Source organism: Phallusia mammillata, unplaced genomic scaffold, assembly GCF_965637545.1.
Source record: "Phallusia mammillata unplaced genomic scaffold, kaPhaMamm4.hap1.1 HAP1_SCAFFOLD_138, whole genome shotgun sequence".
In the NCBI taxonomy this organism is placed as follows: domain Eukaryota; kingdom Metazoa; phylum Chordata; class Ascidiacea; order Phlebobranchia; family Ascidiidae; genus Phallusia; species Phallusia mammillata.
In genome coordinates, this window is record NW_027648882.1 from 12,913 (window position 1) to 29,658 (window position 16,746).

General features: G+C 40.2%; 2 protein-coding genes and 1 long non-coding RNA gene across 4 annotated transcripts; 1 reads left to right on the top strand and 2 right to left on the bottom strand.

The window, feature by feature from the left end:
• Positions 1-41: 41 nt before the first annotated feature.
• On the bottom strand, positions 42-12,983 carry LOC145207685 (uncharacterized). 2 transcript variants are annotated; one of them, XR_013854152.1, is made up of 3 exons: positions 12,795-12,983; positions 11,165-11,227; positions 42-388 (listed from the first exon to the last, which is right to left on the bottom strand). It is a non-coding gene; the product is annotated as an uncharacterized LOC145207685 (long non-coding RNA). The 2 variants fall into 2 exon arrangements; XR_013854151.1 differs by lacking the exon at positions 12,795-12,983 and having other exon boundaries at positions 11,165-11,278.
• Positions 6,332-7,233, bottom strand: LOC145207691 (uncharacterized). Its single transcript, XM_080078744.1, has 4 exons — positions 7,173-7,233; positions 7,036-7,100; positions 6,766-6,894; positions 6,332-6,651 (listed from the first exon to the last, which is right to left on the bottom strand). The coding sequence occupies exons 1-4, from the start codon at positions 7,231-7,233 to the stop codon at positions 6,484-6,486; spliced, it is 423 nt and encodes a 140-aa protein (XP_079934870.1). The 3' UTR covers positions 6,332-6,483.
• Positions 12,984-14,738: 1,755 nt separating the features above from the next.
• Positions 14,739-16,708, top strand: LOC145207692 (glucose-6-phosphate exchanger SLC37A2-like). Its single transcript, XM_080078745.1, has 7 exons — positions 14,739-14,939; positions 15,022-15,103; positions 15,397-15,535; positions 15,593-15,671; positions 15,765-15,900; positions 16,102-16,178; positions 16,305-16,708. The coding sequence occupies exons 1-7, from the start codon at positions 14,863-14,865 to the stop codon at positions 16,543-16,545; spliced, it is 831 nt and encodes a 276-aa protein (XP_079934871.1). The 5' UTR covers positions 14,739-14,862; the 3' UTR covers positions 16,546-16,708.
• Positions 16,709-16,746: the final 38 nt, after the last annotated feature.

Below are 16,746 nucleotides of genomic sequence, written 5' to 3' on the forward strand. Positions count from 1 at the left end.
TTTGTTTGACGTTGGACCCGAACCGGCACCGATCAAACCAGTAAAAATGCAGCCTGAATTATATTTTGCGATTTTTTTCAAAACAGCACACTAAAGAAAGTGCGAGATAACAGTTATATGGCGTGTCAAAAATAACAATATATGGTCAAAATTCTTTTGGGCCAGGAAGATGATGGGTAGAATTAAAATTGAACAATTGGAAATTTGAACCGGAAGAGGACGGTAAGAGACGATGGAAAACGAATAGGAAACGGTTTCTGCAAAAAGCATGACATTAACACACTGCGCTTTAAATGCAGAAATATAGCACAAATATTACCAACTGTTGTGGTAACCGGAGAGAGTAAATAGCAAGGGTATTCAACTCGCATCAATTACTGGTACACACCTAAACATACAATAACATATATCACCACAATGCGTTATGACGTCACACACAGTCCTTACCAAGCTATGTTTGGCGACAGTACAGGAAGAAGACACGCTTCACGAGGAGAAAACAGGAATACTGCGTAAATAAAATGCAACTTAAGCACCTTGTCTAAACCCAACTACACGTACAGTACAACTATTACAAAGCGAATGACATTTTAGGTCATTGCAGTTAAGTTCGCATTAATCATAATAATTCACGCTTGGGGAGACATTAAACACATATGTACAAAGTGACTCACCAATAATCGTCAACACGACAATAAACAGCCTTTTCTAGTTCAACCGACGCAGCACCGTGCTCCACGGAAGTCAGCAACGAAAAGAACTAACCACGTTGCGTTATCACACAAAACTGACAGCCGATTATTACGTCACACAACGCAATAGATTACAACACAAGCTGCACTGAGGAAAAGCGGGAATCTATAGAAATCGGCAATTACTGGCAAATAAGATGTAACATACCCCCCCCCCCACAATGTACGAATCCAAGGAGTACATTTACAACACAACACACAAACATCGGCAGTAATTGCGAACACAGAGGAACACAATCACGCATCGCATCGTCGCGGCATAGCAAACACAATTTTGCAATTGGGCGTCTCAAGGCACCAGTGTGAGTCTTGACCACCACCTGGCGCACTACTCAAGGCACGGTCACGCAACCCAGAAGCCATTTGCTCCCGGGCTGATTATCATCCGCTACAAGCACAACGTCACCGACTGCGAAATTAGAATGTCCATTTGCCCACTTAGATCTGGGCATTAACGTCGGCAGGTACTCGTGCGACCATCGCCGCCAAAATTGGTCGGCCAAGTATTGTACTTGGCGCCAACGGTTACGATGGTAACAGTCCTTCCCCGTAAACAGTTCAGGGGGCATATTTGGCGCTGCACGTTGCAGCAGTAGGTGATTTGTTGTAAGGGGCTCCTCATCCTTCGAATCGAATGTCACAGGAACCAAGGGACGAGAATTCAGGATGGCCTCAACCTCCACCATCAGCGTCATCAGTTTCTCATCGGACAAGGTCTGCTCCGAAAGCAGAGCGTTGAGGCTTTTGCGCACAGAGCGTATCATTCGCTCCCAAACCCCACCCATGTGGCTGGCAGTGGGAGGATTGAAGCTCCATGCAATTTCACGTTGTTGCAGATATTTGTAGATCTGCCTTTGATTCCACCTGTTTGGCTCTTCGCGCAGGATGTGCTCAGCTCCAACGAAGTTTGTGCCGTTGTCGCTAAAGATCTGGTCTGGCCGTCCTCGACGACCGATAAAACGTCGGAGAGCTCCGATAAAGGAGTCTGTAGACCAGTGCTCTTCAACCGGGGTTCCGCGGAACTCTAGGGTTCCGTACAACCCTTACAGGGGTTCCGTGAACTTTAAGGGTTGCACAGGGGTTCGCTGCGGTTAGGTGTTGCAAGTCAAACATGAATGATTCATAATATCACTGCTGCGAACAGCAATGCTCGCCTGTTCAATATTGTTAACCTTGGTTACACCATTGATCAATTGTGACGTAATAAACACAGCCATGATCCACTCCAAATTGCGAGATAATATAGAAACGACTGATCCAAGTAACATGGCAATGTGTTTCAAAGAATCATTCAACTGATGTCAACTTTTATTATGTGCTTTGGGTGTGTTAAGAAAAAATGAAATCTTTTTCTTTGACCTAGCCTACTTCTTACACTCATTAAAGTTATTTTTATAGGGGGTTCTGCAAAGTTTGACAAAACACCTTGGGGGTTCCGTGCGACTAAGAAGGTTGAAGAGCACTGCTGTAGACAGTGAAGGCGCTATCTCAATGTGCGCGGCCCTGGTGGAAAAACATGTAAAGATGCACCCGTACCTCTTTACCTCACTTCGTCCTTGCTTCACAGGGAAAGGTCCAAAGTAGTCGACACGGACCACTGAAAACAGCTGCTTATTGGTCTGCAGTCTCGCAGCAGGAAGATCTGCCATCATCTGTTTGCCCAGGGAGCCATTTCTTCGTCGACAGGAAACACACACACGACGAACCGCTACCCCTCCTTTGGTGATCCAGTAGCGTTGCCTGAGAGACGACCACGTGTGTCCCATTCCCAGAAGGTAGAGCTACTAACACGATACGTTTCTCCTGATCCAAAAGTGCTTAATTTTCGACAGGTGGCGCAATAAGCACTTTTTTCATTTAAAACGGTATATCTCAAAAAATGCTAACGGTTAGGGCTATTAGGGTTGGGATAAGGTATTAGCACTTAAAATTCAATAAAACTAACCCAAAAAATTAGTTACTAATGTAAAAATTTTATGTAAATATTTCCCAGCCCAACCCGTTTATAGCCGCTAAATAAATAATTCAGCTCTTTACGCCACCTATCGAAAATTAAGCACTTTTGGATCAGGAGAAACGTATCGTGTTAGTAGCTCTACCATTCCAGAATGGCCAACCTCGTCATGCTGCTGCATAATCACCAGGTCGGTAAATCGATGGTCGTATGGAAGAATCATCGGATGCTTCACGTCAAACTCGACACATGCACGCTCGAGCCTTCCACCAACTCTCATAACTCCATCGACAAGAATTGGGTTGAGCTTTCCAAGAGCCCTCTTTTTCTTTGGTAAACGAATGGCTTCGCCTTTGGCCTTCAACATCGCAGCGATAACGTCCGCAAAACTTTTTGTACATACTTAACGATCGCAAGCTCGGCAGCCTTGAGTTCAACAACGGTCAGTTGCCCAGTAGGTGCTTGATACTTGGCAGGAAACCTCCTTGACATCAACATCGACTTGAATCTGAGCAACCAGCTTACAGCCCTTTTCAGCCGATTGAGTGATGAGTATCTGGCAATGAGTCGATCCGTAGCGGATTCGCTGGCGACCAGACAAACGGTTTGAGTTTCTTTCTTCAACAAAAGAAATTCGATTGGCAATGACGACAAGTCCGGACAGGTAGGCCATGTATCTTCTTGCTCCCAAAGAAACTGGGGTCCAGTAAGCCATCGGCTGGACCTAAGGAATTTATTCACACTGAGTCCACGAGACGCCTCATCCGCTGGCTTACCTTGGTGCTGACGTGTCTCCATTAACTAGGTCTGGAAACATCCTCGATTTTGGCCAAGCGATTTGCAACAAACACTGGAAACCGTTAGCATTCCGTGGCACATGTCGTTGCTTGTATAATTAAATTTGTTTATTGTAAGATTTAATCACTTATTAAATTTTTCGTTTTTTTACCAACCAGCCGGCCAAAAATTTATGCAAACCAACAACCTTATTTGCTTCCCATGAAAAAAAACTAAATCTAATCTTATAAACCCAATTGCTGCACAACCTATAGCACCACCACCACCAGCAAGGACACCACTCCAACTGGATTTTCAAAATCGTCATACCCTGCGAGAATTTTTTATGAATAATCCTCATTGCAGATTTATTACCCAGGAAAAGATGAAAGGTATGCTTTGCTTATTGTCATTGGGTTATAACTGCCACGTGCAAGTTTTGCTGTCGAATAGGTATTTGTCATGTTTGGCGATATTTACTCTCATAACTTAGAAGGTATAACGCAGTATTAGCCAGAAAATGCGACTTTTCATTGAAAATCCGGTAAATACATTTTAGGCTTAGGCTATACCATTTTCGTAATGGTTAATCCCGCACCGATGCCAAATATATTTGTTTCATGTTTGCTCAGCACGTATGAAAGAAGCATCCTATCAGTATGGTTTTCGATGCAAAATCGGTCTACCTCTCTATAGCAATCTGCCAAATCCATGAAAGAGTGTTAGCTACGATTGATCAAAGGCAATACACATGTGCCATATTTTCTTGGACCTGTCCAAAGCGTTTGACACAGTCGATCACAGGGTTTTGTTGTTGAAGTTGGAGCATCAGTTTGGAATACGGTAGCTACTTAAGTCATCCTAAACAATGCACACGCCAATCCAACATCACAACTGCTAAACGTAACATGCGACTGTCCTCAAAGTTCGTCATTGGCTCCTACACTCTTTTCGCTAAACGATTTACCAACGGCAGCTAATTTCACAACGAAACTTTTTGCAGATGACACGTGTTAAAGCAAGTCATCAGAGTCTCTGAGCTACATGTAAACGTAAACAAGTAACTCATTTATATTGACAACTGGATGCGGCACAACAAACTATCGCTTAACACAGATAAAACAACATCTCTACTGTTTTGTCCTTCCATACGCTTGAACACGCCGAAGTTTTCGATTTCCATAGGATCGCAGCAAATACAGCGATCGACGGAAACTAAATACCTTGCAGTTTATATCGACGATCAGTTAAAATGGGAGAAACACATAGCTCTTATTTACAAACATGAGGTAGCCAAACTATTACAAGCGTTTTATACTGGTACACTACCTTCCATATATACAACTACGTAAAGGTACCTTTCACGCATATTACGTCAGTACCTACACCATCACAACATCCGAAGGGCTGAAAACTTTCATCCACGCGTAAACACCGCGTTCGGCACAAGAACAATTTGCTATCGAGGTTACCACACGCCATCAAATCTCTGCATACCTGAACTCGTGCTAGTTTTCAATTTTTTTCTTTTGTGTTTTTTTGGGGGGCTGTTTTAGTTTTATCTTAGTGTGATTTTACTTTTTTATTATTATACTATTAAACGAGATTTTACTTAGACATATACAAAAGAACGAAAAACTGCCGTAGGATTCGGTCTTTTCAAACCAACCGACCAGGTCGAAGGCCAGCAGCACTTTTTAGAGCGAACAACATCATAGATCTCGTCATCGATCTTACACAAGCTGCATGAGGCGGAGATGCTCGACGGCAACATTCTCATCGTCGCAACGAACTGTCCTTTTCACACCCGGGTCTGTCAATGGGATCACAGGAAACGTTGCGAGGAACCGAGCTGGTGTTTCCGTTTAGGCGGGTTTCATTTGGCCAGCAGAACCCGCGGGTACAACCGTCTCATGCAACCGGACGTACCCCGCTAGGCTCGTGCGGTCGGTTGCGATCCTACGGCAGGACAATGGAACTGTGATGATCAAGTGACTATGCAAATAAAATTTGACTTGTTTTGATCCAAAAAAGCTTCTCTTGTTCCCAAATGTGAGCATTGTCTCATTGACACTTTTAAGACCGTTCAGTCATACAACTTTACTATGACTAAATTCAACTATGGCTCCTCCAAGGGTTTTTGTGGAAAACTATGCAAAACTTTATCCAAGCCTGCAATTCCACATGTAAATTTCTACAAAAGATTGGATAACTTTCAAACAAATTGTTTCGCAAACACTTAATAGCACTGTAACTCGTCTGCTCAAAATTGATTGTTTGCATTGACACTTCTGATATAACTCCTTTACTAAATAATGCAGACAGAGAACTGGTCTTAGTGAAAAGCCATCACACCACGTCAGGTGCCAGTTGTTGTGATGGGAAAAAATTTGCCGGGCGGGATTTTTTTCATTTTCTCTAACACGAGGGCTCAGAGCTCGGGTGATACCGACAGGGTGGAGACCCGGAGTCGTGGCACCAGTCTTTCATCATAGCCGCTGGGGTACTATTTACATTTATATCTGGTACAGTGGGTTGCTTGCAATGGCGTTAATGAGGTCGGCTAAATACTGCGACTTATCTCGCATACGCCGCCACATCCATTCGACTATGTAAGACGGAATGAAATGACGGTAAGCGCCGTTCATGCGTTTAAATTTGCGTTTGCAATCACACCACAAACTTTCAATGTCGTTAGTGCAGTGTACTCCGGCTGGAGTCACAAAACGATGGGAATGGTTGACGGTTTGGTGCTGGTATTGCTGTGGCAAACCTGTAATTGAATAGCACAGCAATTACATAGCAAAACGTGTCAATAAAACAAATTCCTAATAGGTGATTGTAAGCAGCCCACTCATCTGACCAGATTGTTGTCCCAGGGGCCACGTGTCGGACAATAACAGTTTCTAGCGTGGCACGATCCCGGCGTGGGACTAGTTCCAAAATACAGCTCCCTGTACAAGAGTTTATTAGCCAAATAATATGCAATAGTTTTAGGTCTTACTCGGTCTGAAGATCGACGCCTCCAAAAACCAGCTGTTCCCGTATTGGGCGCGCTTGAGCAATGGACCCGCGTTTACGGCGTGCTACCAGAGATTCATCAATCGCCACAACGTGCCCGGTTCCACCAATGACGTTGGGCCTGGACAGGAGATCCTGCGTGCAAATCTAACGAAGGTGTTTACAATAAAAGCTTGTATCTGAATAAAGCTTACTTCGCGAAGAAAATTGCACCAATCAACACAAAAGATTGATGCCTCTGCCATAATTAAAGATTGATGCCTCTGCCATAATTACGTCTTGACAGACATCTAATGTCCAAAAATACATTAGTGTCACAAGTTGACGCAGGTCGAGATGGATTTTCTCAAAAAATGACCCTTTCCGGATTGAAACTATTTTTCTGCATGCCTGTTAAAACGCAAACGAATAAATCCAAAAACAAAATAACTTTCAAAACTGTATATATCATGCCAAAAGCAATCACATTCAATTCCGAAAAACAATCAGACAACTGCAAGATAAACGCAATGCGACAAAATAACAACTTACACGTGCTGGACAGCGCCAAGCTAGGCCATCGACCTTGGCCGACGCCCAAACCTTTTCTTTCATAACTGAACCACATTTTGGGCAAGTTTGCTACCGAGAAAGCAAACCATAGGCTCGTAAAAAAACGATGCACATACCTAAATCCTGCAAAACTCCTAACTCCGCCAATTTCCTCACGTTTATTTGATTAGCCGCCATCATACAAAAACAGTATAATTCAGTTGAAGTTCATCAACAAAGTGAATAAAGAACTCCTAACGAGAGATAACCACGTTTCACTGGACATGAAACAATGCGACATTGGTGGTGTTCTATGTGACGTAACATAGCAAATTTGTGCGCAAGCGGAAACAAGCTTCCACAAGATGGTCCGTCAAGAAACAAATTAAAAGAGACAAAAGCTTCTAAAAGGGTAAGGAGAGGAATTAGTGGTCATGAAAGTATACCAGGTGCCGACATAGGCTTTTCCTTTCTTAACTCGGCCGCTTGAAGCGGGTCGAGATTCGTCGAGGAGCACCCCTTTGTCCAACAGGGCTTACGGCAAGAATTTGCACAATGTGCGCCAAAATGTGCAGGTCGAAATGTGCGCACATTTTTCGAAAATGTGCAGGTGCCAAAATGTGCAGGTTAAAATGTGCGCACATTTTTCGAAAATGTGCAGGTGCCAAAATGTGCAGGTCAAAATGTGCAGGTGCCAAAATGTGCAGGTCAAAATGTGCAGGTGCCAAAATTTCTCCCTTTCATACTAAAAAAGTCTTTCTGTCCCTTTCACACAAACAATTTTTTGTCCCAATTACATAATTATTATATATCTTTCCCTGCATTTTTATTTTAAATAGTGTTCTGTGCAAATCAATTAACTTATATAGGTATGTTATTTTTCTTGTTAAATGCAGTGGATTAAGTTTTTTAACTGAACAGAATATGACCCTTCAGGGCAAAAATAACTGAAAATACAATGTGGTTTCAAACAAATGCAGTGGTAAATAACTGATGCCTATATAAATGGTGAGAACTTATACTTTTGCATTGCACATCCATCATTTTTTTCATGACATCTCAGTATTATCCTTTTCTAAACCCGTTTTGTTACCATTGTACATATTTTTTACCAAAAATATAATACAGAATGCCCACAGCGGTCTCAAAAAAATATTTTCCCTATCCTAATATTCTTTCTGGCTGTTTCAGTCTCTTTATCTCTCTAATTGTTCACGCCAGATTTAGTTTGTTTATTTATTTGCAATCCCACATGAAACATACACCTTTTTCGTTCATAATGGCAATCATCTAGTTTCTGTATATTAGTCAGGAAACAATTACAAATTTTGCAAAAGCATCTAATGATATTTTGGTGTATTATGATATTCCTACAGTAGGTCTTTTTAGCCATCTGGTCCACACAATAGCAAGTCAGAAGCAATAACATGAATGTTTTAGCAAACTTAAAATTAGGGCATCACATCAAGTATTTGTGTGGGTTTCAAAACTAACCTAATTAAATACCCATATACCAAGTTATGTCATGTAAATGAGCCTCAAACAAATAAAAAATGTCAAACATTAAGTTGGGCAACTGTGTGGTTGTCCTTTTCTTTTTGAATGTTGTCATTTGAGTTTCTTCCAAAGACACATATATAGTCCTTTTGTCAATTGTGCAGTATAACCCAAAGGATGGAAAACTTTCTAATAATTCATTTGTTTCATTGAATAAAAATCACTGGACAGCTGGGTCTTTGACTTGGTTTTGAGTTTAATAACAGTATACTCATATGGTAGTCCAGCAACTTCTAGAATTTCACATATGTCTTTTTTGGAAACTCTGTGAGGATCAGTGTAACTTTTGCAATGCAGTAAAAATCTAGCTTGTTGGCTGGCCGTAAACATCCTGTCAGGCATTTACGCACTTTGTAAAAGTTGCAGTAACTCATAAAAGGATAAGCGAGACCTCCAGACTTTGGCTCCACTAAAGAAATCAGCTGGCCCTGTGGTCGCATGGTTGACAACATGCTGACAATTTTGATAACTTCCGTAAACTAGTTTTTTGCCTTGAAAAAACATATCCTCATAAATACTCTGTTGTGTCTAACTCTTTGTTACTTATCATAGCAATTTGACTTGTGTTTTCTGCACCAGTTTCCTTGGTGGTTATGATGTCTAGCAATTGTTTTGGTGCCTTGAATTTTTCTTCAAATAAACTTAATTTTTGATTCACAAAATTTACCCTTTGTTGACAGTTTAAAATGAGTAACTTTGGAAAAAAACATGATCTTTGTTCAAGCTTGACCTTTCGTCTGTCCAGAGTTCCTGGTCGAGGCCAAAGTCGTTGAACATCAGTTCAAAGATACAGCCAGTTAGGAAAGTTCTATTTTTACCAGACTTTAAATCAATTAGTAATAAACTTTATGCACCCTTTAATATGTTAGGTAAAATCACTTCAAAGCGTTTAAAGAAGTACTAAAAAGATAAAACGTACATTAAATACTCTCCAACAGCACAATCACAACCACGTAGTAACATTATACAGGGTAGATGCATAAATCTGACCATACAAGCCCAGCTTTGTCATTTGCTTGCTCTTAAAGCACCAAACTCAATGCAAGCATCCGACAAGCGTGTAGTGTTAATCAAGCGTGACGGAAACAATAGCTGGACTGTCATATGAGTATACTATTGTCTAATTGTAAAATCTATAGAAGCTGGGCAGGCTACAAGCTAACAGGCCTTAAATTAAAAACAATAAAGTCAAACCGATTGAGGTGACGATCGTGTACATATCTAGTCTGAAAAACAGTGTTTCCTATTTCCTGAATGCTAGATAATTTCACGCTTTGCCATATCTAACAAACACAACATGCATTTTTACAAGTTTCTCTTAAATCCGATTTTAATTTATAGGTCATAACTTATAACTAATATTTTTGGCACAATTTATGACCACAACAATAGTTTGACGTTAAATATCAATACTTCATTTGAGCGACTGCACATTTTGGCACCTGCACATTATGACTTGCACATTTCGGCACCTGCACATTTTGACCTGCACATTTTCGAGCACATTGTGCAAAAAACGCTCGCATGCCCGTCTCCCTTTGTCGGCCTCTCATCCGAAATGTACTTGAGCTTTCGGCTCGAAACTTGGCACAAATATTCACAAGGCATTTAACTTTCCACTCACTTTGACCCCACCGACCTACCCCCAGGCATTGTGACGTCACACTTATGATAAAAGCTGCCTTTATTCAAACGATCGCTAGGTGACGCACTTACATGGGGGTGCAAGCTGGAGAGGAAGGATAGGCCTTTCCAACAATGTCTCGGTCGCCCTGCTGCGATCCCAACTTTGGCTGCAGCAAGCACCAGAACTACTGACCATTTCGTGATCGTTGGAAACGATTTTAATTTTTTAATTTTCTGCTCATTGGATTTATGTGATTAAAAGGACCCAATATCGTCATAGTTCGGGCAAACATAGAAATCAGCATTCTGAATATGTTTTCTTCAATGTTTTAGACATTTTAGGGTGTTTTAAATTAACAGGATGTTTAAAACGATAGGTTATTGCAAGAACAACGCCGAGAAACAGTGAAAAAATGATTGCGATTGATTTTCGTAAATGATTTACCTTTTCTACAAACTAAAAATTGTTTGTCATTGTACCTAAGTGAGCAAACGCAGATTATAATCGGCGAGCGAGAGGTGTTTTGCATAAGCGAGTAAGTTTAGACGTTGAATACATGTACTTAACGTGATCCGATTGACGTAATTTTTTGCATGACGTCATCTAAAGCCTTGATGACGTCACACACCAGCTTTCTGCGATGGTTATTTCGTTAAGTGGGAAATTTTGGTCAGGCGATAGGGAAAATGTGTGACGTCATTATGTGCGTGAAGTATCTGTACTATGACGTAGTTGATCATATGCAAAGGTCATTGGTGTATGTACTGGTATGACGTGTGGTCATGAAAGTATACCAGACCCCAAATCTTACCAACTGTTGTGGTAACCGGAGAGAGTAAACAGCAAGGGTATTCAACTCGCATCGATTACTGATGATACACACCTAAACATACAACAACATATATCACCACAATGCGCCGTTATGACGTCACACACAGTCCTTACCAAGCTATGTTGGGCGACAGTACAGGAATAAGACACGCTTCACGTGAGGAGAAAACAGGAATACTGCGTAAATAAAATGCAACTTAAGCACCTTGTCTAAACCCAACTACACGAACAGTACAACTATTACAAAGCGAATGACTTTTTAGGTCAGTAGTTCTCAACGGGGGCGCCCCCCTGGGGGCGTTTGCTCTTATTAAGGGGGCGCTGGGAAAAGATAGATCAGGTAAAACGAAACAAAGCGTCGAAGTCATTTTTGACATATCTTTTCCGTCTGTGACCATTAAAAGTAGATTTGACTCAGTATTCGCTGTATTGTGTACTTTGTTTGCTGCGTGTTTTTGATGGTGATGTCGCAATGCATTTTATACAAATCACAATGCGTCATTTGTCGGGGCTTGTCGAGCACTTGGTACCGAGCGTCGCACATGGCAATTTATGATGCTCGGCGCTCGGCCGCATTGACTGAGCCGCTAGACCAGGGGTCACCAAACTACGACGTCATTTCATCGGGTCTGCGAGAGTGTTTGGTCCTAATATATATATATATTGGAAAAAATGAAATTTGAGTTAAACGTTAATTTACTGGAAAAGCATTTCTTCAACAACATGTAAGACTATACCTACTTTTACAGAACGCACAAAATGATCCAACAGTTGTTTGTTTTATCACAGACCAAACAAAAACTATCTATCAATGCCTTCATAACGGCTTTCTATCGTTAATTGTGAAAGAATAAATGAGTTTTGCCTGTAGAAGAGATTCTATAATTTTCAAAACAATTTTACTGTTAGACAGTAGCATGATCTGACTCGAGCGAAGATTGCACTTTTGTTGGTCCCGGAAAGACGCGCGTTATCCGGCCCGCAGTGAAAAAGGTTTGGTGACCGCTGCGTTGGACATTCACTACAAAACCGTACTACAAATTGATTAATTGCTTATTACACAACAATGTAAAAGGCAAGTCATAAACAGTTTTTGTGACATCACAATTGAACGTGTCATTTGTTTACTGCTGACTTACAGAAGTAGGGTCCCCAAGAATTAAAGTGACTGTTTTCAAAAACGTAAAATGGTGTTAACACCCTCAATTGCAGTTTGTTACATAAAAAACGTTGGTGTTTCACTTGGCTTTGGCTTTCCCTATGTGTTATGCAGAAAGGACCCATACATCTTAAATACGGCCCTGGGGGCTAAAAAGGGGGCAAGTAAAAACATGGAATTGGAAACGTTTTTGGACGTCGCAACTCGCAATACACCGAGCGTTAACGTGATGAGATGCTCGGTGCTCGACCAAACAAAACAATTGCAGTTTTGGCCCGTCACGTGTACCAAGCCAAAAGCAATGAACACTGTTAGTGGTATCATGTTGAATTAACCATTAGAAAATCTATGAATAAGTGCTAAAATAACTTGTTAAACATATCGCATTAATATTGTTCGTGAAATAAAATCGTATTTATTTTTGTCAGTTTTGAGGGGGGCGTTTATAAATAACGAACACGTAAAAGGGGCGGTACAAGAAAAAAGGTTGAGAAACACTGTTTAAGTCACTGCAGTTAAGTTCGCATTCATCATTATAATTCAGGCTTGGGAAGATATTAAACACATATGTACAAAGTGACTCACCAATAATCGTCAACACGACAATAAACAGCCTTTTCTAGTTCAACCGACGGAGCACCGTGCTCCACGGAAGTCAGCAACGAAAAGAACTAAACCACGTTGCGTTATCACACAAAACTGGCAGTCGATTATTACGTCACACAACGCAAAAGATTACAACACAAGCTGCACTGAGGAAAAGCGGGAATCTATAGAAATCGGCAATTACTGGCAAATAAGACACGATTTAAATATTTGACAGTACCACTATCTGACCCGAAATAAGCTGGTGCTGCAAAAGCGCTTCACCGACTATATTTTTGTAGCTGCTTTAAGGCTTTGTAATTTATTTGCCGTGTCTTTTTTAATGTTATTGGGCTCGCAGTAAAAAAACTTTGGTGAACCCTGACTTAATCAATGAAACAGTAAGACTTTGTCCTGTTCTCACGTAAACAAATTTGTGACATCCTTACAACACGTTTGTAACATATAAGCTGTGCTATCTATGATAGTAATACTAATTATGCTTAAATTAGTCGATTGCGAATCTTCAATTAGGCTTATTGGCTGTTACCAAAACAGGATAAAAACATGATATTTGGTAAAAACTAGTGATGCACCGAACCCGCTAAAAAAAGGTTCGGGCCGAAACCGAATATTCGGCCACGAGTCAGGCCGAACCAAAAATCCCTGTTTCTATGGATCTTTTTCAACTGAACCTTGTGTCGTATTTTATAGATACAACAATCAGTTAATTTATGACGTTTCGCATTGTTGAAAATGATAGTTTAGGACAGTGGTTCTCAAACTTTTTTTGTTGCGACGCCCCTGGAAAAGTTTTGTGGACTTGCGACGTACCAGCAAATAAAAGTTAATGAGGAAACTTAGTATTAAAGTTGTGTTTATTGATACAACAACAAAAAGTCACGAAACGGAACTATTCTGCGACGCCCTTGGAAAACTGAAACGACGCACAGTTTAAGAAATACTGGATAGGACTTTAGGCCATAATTCCAAGCAATCAAAAAGTTCGGCTTAGGCCGAATTTTCAAAAATGTTCGGGCCGAAACCGAAACATCGAAAAAAGATTATTCGGCCGAAATGTTTCGGCCAACCGGTGCATCACTAGTAAAAACGTTTCTTCGATCCATTGTGAAATCCTCCAGTCACATGCGCCACATCACATTTTATGCGCAATCAGAATATCCCTGGCCAACTGGCTCTAGGACAGGGGTACTCAATTAGTTTTGTCAAAGGTCCAAGTACAGAAGTTTTAAAATCCCGAGGTCCGGACACTGTTTTCAGAAATGCGAATGCAACATGTCTTAATTGGCTAATAAGGAGTATGGAACAGAATATTAAAACCGAGTGTTAATACAAGCGAAACAAAACAGCACTATAAACCCCGCTTTAACACTCGCAAAAGCATTACCAGTACATGCATGTATTTCAGCCGGTTTTGCAAGATTACTTCATGCAGGCAGTTTATGACATCACAGACAAGACTATTATATGTGTAATAAGTGTTGCGGTGTCCCAAGAAATCGTTTCGCCTGTTTGAAAACAGCTGCCACAGTTTGGAAACTTTTTACCAATTACAGAAATGTACACTACAGAAGAAAAACGTATCGAGGTCCACATCTAACGGCTAAAAGGTCCGGATGCGGACCGCGGTCCACCATTTGAGTGGCCCTGCTGCTTCTAAATCTTTTCGAGAATTGAATTATGATAAGTTTAGTTATTTGTAGTAGAACAAGTGGGACATGGATCCTAAACGTTTGAACGGTATAAATTTAGCGACAAAACGCTTTCACACCAGGTCAATTTTACCTGTTTATTTTAGTTTGAAACCAAATAGGTCCACCCAAGCTTTCTTGCACTTTGAACAGGGCGTAAAGAACGTATGATTGCAACACATCGAGTGTCACGTGTCGTCACGCTCTAGTAGTTTATCGCTTGTTGCCATATAACTTCTTTGTACGCTGCTCACTTTTAGCAGATTGTCCTTGAGGTGTACGTTTTTGGTAGCTTGGATGATATGTACTGCTAAATTGCCGGACATCTTTATTTTCTTTTGGTTAAATTTGTAACAATGGCAAAAGTCCCTCCTGCCGTGGCATGCTTGCGTTCCTGTGGTTGCAGTGTCAGCTCAAAGTATAGAAATGATTAGTAAGTAATTGTAATCTGTTGTTTGTGGTTTTGTAAATAAGATTATATTGTTAAAATCATTTAATTTCTTGTCATTTTTCAGTTACAAATATTCCATGCTGGTGCTGACGTTTTTCTGCTACATGTCGTACCACATAAGTCGCAAGCCATTAAGTATTGTGAAGGTATGTGCATTTGAATTGACTTGCCATGCTAATGAGTAGCTTATTTGCTAAAGAGCAGCATTAAAGCTATACAATCTAAAAATACATCATGTTTGCTTATAGGGTGGTGCATACGTTTAACATGCAGGAGCCATTTTTACAATCAAAACAAATAAATAAATTGGAATTTGTTGTTTCACCTCACAGTTAGAGACTTATCAAAGTTTGCACCAAAGTGTTTTTATAATGTGCTTGCATTTTTAAACACAACTTACACCTGATGTTTGCTGTATTTATTTTAAATGTCTTATAAGGGTGAACTGCATCGAAACTGCTCTGCAATCAAACCAAAGGAATTTAATACCTTGTGGCATCTCAACCATGTTTCAGTGTCAGACTTTGTCAAACAGACAAATGGATCCAATGGAACTTGGTGTGACTTTGCCCCATTCGGTAAAACAATCAGTTGCAAATGCACTTGACAATTTAATACGGGGGTTATTTTTCCAGATAAAAGTAACTACAAATCTCTGTATGGCGATTTGGACTATGCATTTTTAATTTCCTATGCTTTGGGAATGTTTTTCAGGTACGATTGTTTTCTTGTTTGTGCAATATGAATGAACTAAATGGAAATTGTTTGCAATTTATTAATTTGTTTCTAATATAAACCCATTTTCAGTGGAATGATTGCAGAGAGAGTTTCACTACGGTACTTTCTGAGTATCGGTATGATACTTTGCTGCATTTTTACAGCCATGTTTGGATTTGGTTATTTTTTTGAAATTCATTCTTTGACATTCTATGTCTTTGCTCAAGTGAGTAGTGTGTTTTTGTAATTTAGTCCATAAACTATGTTTTCTGTAAAATCAATATTAAGTAGAAAATCCCTAATCTGCATGGCAAATTCAGTAAAAGAAACTCAACTGCTTTAGTTAAAAGAGCAAAAACTTGTGATAAAGCGATAATTGTTTCTCATTCACTTCAGGTTAATTAACTATCATGATTTTTTACATAAGGTATTAAATGGACTTGCACAAACTACTGGTTGGCCTGGTGTTGTTGCCTGTATGGGAAACTGGTTTGGAAAAAATAAGTAAGTAAACACTTTATGCCCTTTGGATACAGATCTGGGGTTAAAACGCTGCACCATTTTCTGGTATATTTTTCAGCTGGCATGTTACATTGTTCAGTGTCGCTTTCACTTCCTGATGTTTTGTAGGAGAGGTTTGATAATGGGCATATGGAACTCTCACACATCGTTCGGAAATATCATTGGTTCAGTCATTGCTTCTGCGTTTGTTGGATGGGCATGGGGATATTCATTTGTTGTGCCTGGAATCATTATTGGGTTCCTTGGAGTGGTTACTTTTTTTACTCTGGTTGAACGTATGTTAGATTTTGTTTTGGAGATTTTTTATTTTGTTTTTTTATCACCCCCCAAACAACAAGGTGATTTATAATGCCAACTTGAAACCCATAACAAAGTTATTTTTACAACGACAATGTAGTGGTTGATATGTCATGAAATATGCATTGTACTACATTTAAACTGCCCAATTCTCATTGCCCCTAGTTACTAATTTATACCTCAGTACACATTTTATGACTGCAAACTTACCCAGAGGCAATGGCACCAACATTGAGAACCACTGGTTTAAATA